Source organism: Cariama cristata, unplaced genomic scaffold (assembly GCF_000690535.1).
Source record: "Cariama cristata isolate BGI_N322 unplaced genomic scaffold, ASM69053v1 Scaffold27119, whole genome shotgun sequence".
Taxonomy (NCBI): domain Eukaryota; kingdom Metazoa; phylum Chordata; class Aves; order Cariamiformes; family Cariamidae; genus Cariama; species Cariama cristata.
Window position 1 is genome coordinate 1 of NW_009635625.1, and position 3,878 is coordinate 3,878.

General features: G+C 38.5%; 1 protein-coding gene across 1 annotated transcript; it reads left to right on the plus strand.

The window, feature by feature from the left end:
* The first annotated feature begins 240 nt into the window (after positions 1–240).
* GTF2H5 (general transcription factor IIH, polypeptide 5) lies at positions 241–3,676 on the plus strand. The gene is made up of 2 exons (XM_009707623.1): positions 241–275; positions 3,283–3,676. The coding sequence occupies exons 1-2, from the start codon at positions 241–243 to the stop codon at positions 3,461–3,463; spliced, it is 216 nt and encodes a 71-aa protein (XP_009705925.1). The 3' UTR covers positions 3,464–3,676.
* Positions 3,677–3,878: the final 202 nt, after the last annotated feature.

The window sequence follows — 3,878 nt, forward strand, 5'->3', positions numbered from 1 at the left end:
CTGAGTGGGCTCCGCTACCCAGGTCTGGCCCTGCGCCCCTCTCTCCGAGCCCGCAGGCGCTCGGCCTAAGCCGGGCGGCGCTGCCCGTCCCGGGGGAGGTGAGTTGTCTTGAAGGATCGCCGAGTTCAACCAAGGCGTGGTTTCTTTTTCTTTCAGGTTTCCTCTGTTCACGTGTGTAACCCAAAGCAAGAGTTGTGCTCCTCACCTCTTCCTTTCCGCGTTTGTAAGAAAACTGAGAAGATGGTGAATGTTCTGAAAGGAGTTCTGATTGAATGGTTAGTGCCGGCACTGATCATTTCTTGTTGTGTCAAAGCCTGCTTATTTCTTTAGAGCTGGAAATAGTCTAAGTAACTTAAGAGTCTAGACCAAAAAAAGAAAGGAATTGTCGTGAGGAGGGGTGATGCTGAACAAGCAGACAAGAGAAAAGTGTGGCCTTCAGGGGAAGAAGGAGAGAGGCAGTTGTAGGTAATCCTAATTCCAAACTCGTTTTTTGTTTCAAGCTAATGTTTTCCACTTATACTTAACCATTAGATGTTACTCCTTGTTCTTTATATTCTTGTTCTTTATATTGCTTACAAATAATGGGGTTTTTGTTGTTGTTTGTAAGCAATGTGTTTCTTGACTGATTCTAGAGCGAGATGAAATAATCTTTTGTCTTTTCTTTCTTGTCTTTTTTTCATCAACTCCAGTCCAAATTCTGTTCAAGGCTGACATGTGGCTCTGCCTGTAGATCATACTCGAAAGGAATATGCTTGTAGTTTGTAAAAGTAAGCTTTTGATTTATGTGTAGTAAATATCTTTTCATACAGTCTGAACTCTCTAGACTAAGAATCAGATAACTGGTTACCTCCAAAGTGAAAAGAAGCATCAGTCAAGATTTGTGAGGTCATTGCATAGCATTACATGACGTACAAGATTTCAGCTGTACACTTAGATTGTAAACTTATTAACAGATTATAACGGCACAGAAGCAGAAGAACCTTGAACCTCTTGTGATGTGCCTGCATATAGCTGTGATCTTGCAGCAGCTAACTTCTGAGCTGACGGGACATTAGCCAGCTGAAGTCTGGATGTCTCATGGCTCTGAACTGCTCACGCATAGCCTAAACTCCGCTATATCAAAAAGCCTGTCTTCTCAAATTTGGCTCCATGCTAGTACATTGACAAGCCTTCTGAAGCACAAGAAATTGCCTGCCTGCAGCTGGCTATGTAAAGATGCCCAGAGCAGAATTCTCGACTGACAAGGCAAGAAGTTCTAAAATCTCAAGCAGTTAGCAAAATATTTTATTTTGCACTTTATGTGTTTATTTTACACATACCTAAAGATCTGTCTGGTTTTATTCAGCTCCATGGCCACGTCTCACTTAGTATTAGCATGGAACTTAATTGTTCTCCCTGGAAGGAGAAGGCAAGTTTCTATCTGATAACAAATCTTCAGCATGTGTTGTGCTATCAGACTTTTTCAACAGCCCCCTGCGAAACTGACCTTTGAGTTGGTTTTGCTAGCTCTTGGTAGTTTCAATTTGTCTGTTTCCTCCCCACCTTTGCATAAGGGTAGCCTAAGATTGGGCACAAAATTCCATCCTAGGAGAAGATGGAGAATTACTATAAACTTCTCCCTTTGTTTACACTTCAGAAACAAGTTTTTTTACAACCCAATTTTCTGAGGATGTTTAAGATACCAAATGGACAGGGAGCGGAAAAAAAAGGGACACTTCTGAATATGTAAATCATGCAAATAAAGTAGTGAAATGTTGTGCAGGTCTTTTTTTTTCCATACTCTTCTAATAAATAGCTAAACTTTTCTTGAAGACACCGTATCAACGATTATAATCTTCACGTATTGTAATGAGATACATCTGTGACATACATCAACTGCCACTGATTACAGTTCTGTATGTTGATTGTGTGAAAACCAGTCTCTGGATATCGCCTAACATCATATGGGCTGGTTGTACCAGCTAGGACAAAAGCTCCTGCCATCTAGCCCTACAAATCCAGTCACTGAAGTGCAGCTGAATGAAACAAGGGAAAACTAAACCTCCCTGCACCCATCCAAAGGGGGCTGTGGAAGAATACTGGGAATCACATACTTCTGGTATCTGATTTTTCTCAACTCTTCTGTTTCTCTTTTGTTTCTCTTCTTAAATGCCAGAGAACTTAAATAATGGCTCTTCTAAAGAAGAATTTCCCATTCTCGTTTCCTCAAAATTACTTAGTACTTTGAAAACTCAACTTACGCTAGTCATGCTTCTTTGGGTTTGAGGCTAATATTAAAGGTTGTTTTTTGAGTTACTGGGTAGGGGACAGGGGAAGGATGTGGTCTCGTAGTACGTGTCTTTGCACCATATATACTTACAGGTAAGGGAGAATTCTTCCTCATACTGCATTTAAAAGAGAGAAGATTAACCAAGAAGTTCTTTTTAAGATTTACTATGTTATTAAAAATTCTATTTAAGAATTACCATGTTGCCAAAACAACGATGTTCATAATTTTGAAAGTGTCCTGAGCTACCTGATTCCAATTTCCTGTATTTCTTGCATGTATTATTCACCAGTTGTTGTGATCAAATACTAAGTTTTACCAAAGAGCATGTTTTTCCTCTTTGGTAAAAACTAGTATCAGAATAAAATTGTCTGAATTCTTCAAAATTTCAGTGGATCAAAGAGCTTATATTTTGAAGCCACTTTATCTAGCTGCTTAGTGTAATGCAGCTGTTTCAGTTACCTGTAATTTTCATACTTCCACATTGTTTTCTTCTAAGCACTTAAATTTAACTTAGAAGGTGACATCATGAAAAAGAAGAGACTGTTCAGGTATGGTCTGATAAATGTACAACTCATAGAAGACCACTTTTTCTCTGTGCTATACTACTGCAAGTGAGATATACGTTCTGGGTTTTGGTTACCCTTAAACAAAAATATGCTTTAAGAAAACAAGTTTTTGTGGTGCTATTGCTGAAGATAGAAATTTGAGTTCAAACTTGCCTTATTAAGGGTTGGGTTGGGTTTTTGTAGCACTCTGCTAATCAAGCAGCCAGTTCTTCTCGTTTGACTTTGTTATCGGTTTATTTCTATCTCTAAAGTAACCCAAGCAATTACTGTTGTGAAAGAAACAACTTTTTCAAGAGCTTCATAAACTTTAAGTTGTGAGCAACTCTTGAAATTAAAATTAATTTCCCAAAGAATTTTGGGAGTGTCTTCAAATGGTGGGGTTTTTGTTTGCTTTTACCTGTATCCCATTACAATGAGGTGGGATCTGATGTGTGTTTGTCTCTACAGTGACCCAGCAATGAAGCAGTTTCTGCTGTACTTGGATGAGTCAAATGCATTGGGAAAGAAGTTCATCATACAAGACCTGGATGAAACTCATGTCTTTGTATTAGCCGAGTTGGTTAACTTCCTCCAGGAGAGAGTGGGCGAGTTAATGGACCAGAACTCTTTTCCTATTACTCAGAAGTAAAAAGACAAGAGAAATGAGATTACTGCAAGTTTTGGAATAGTGAATTTCAATAGCTTGGGTTGTTACTGTTTTCATAGATACACTGTGGTTAGTAAGTTCTACATGGAAGTGGCTACTCTAGAAAATGGATCATTTTCATAGACATACTCTTGAATTGGATTTTATTTCTCATTTTGAAAGATTATCGTATCTTTATTAAAATCCTTAAAATGATGCACTCGAGGACTTGCCTAGAGAATTTTTGATGCATGCTCTCTGTTTTTCCTTTAGGATTTTTGTCTTGCAAGACAATATGACCCAAAAGTTAGTGTCTCTGTATTGGAATGCTATATGAACTCCTCTGGCATGTTACATTCCTGTGGAATTGATTAAATCTGGTTATAGTGTGACTGATAGAATGTAAAGAATGTCAAAG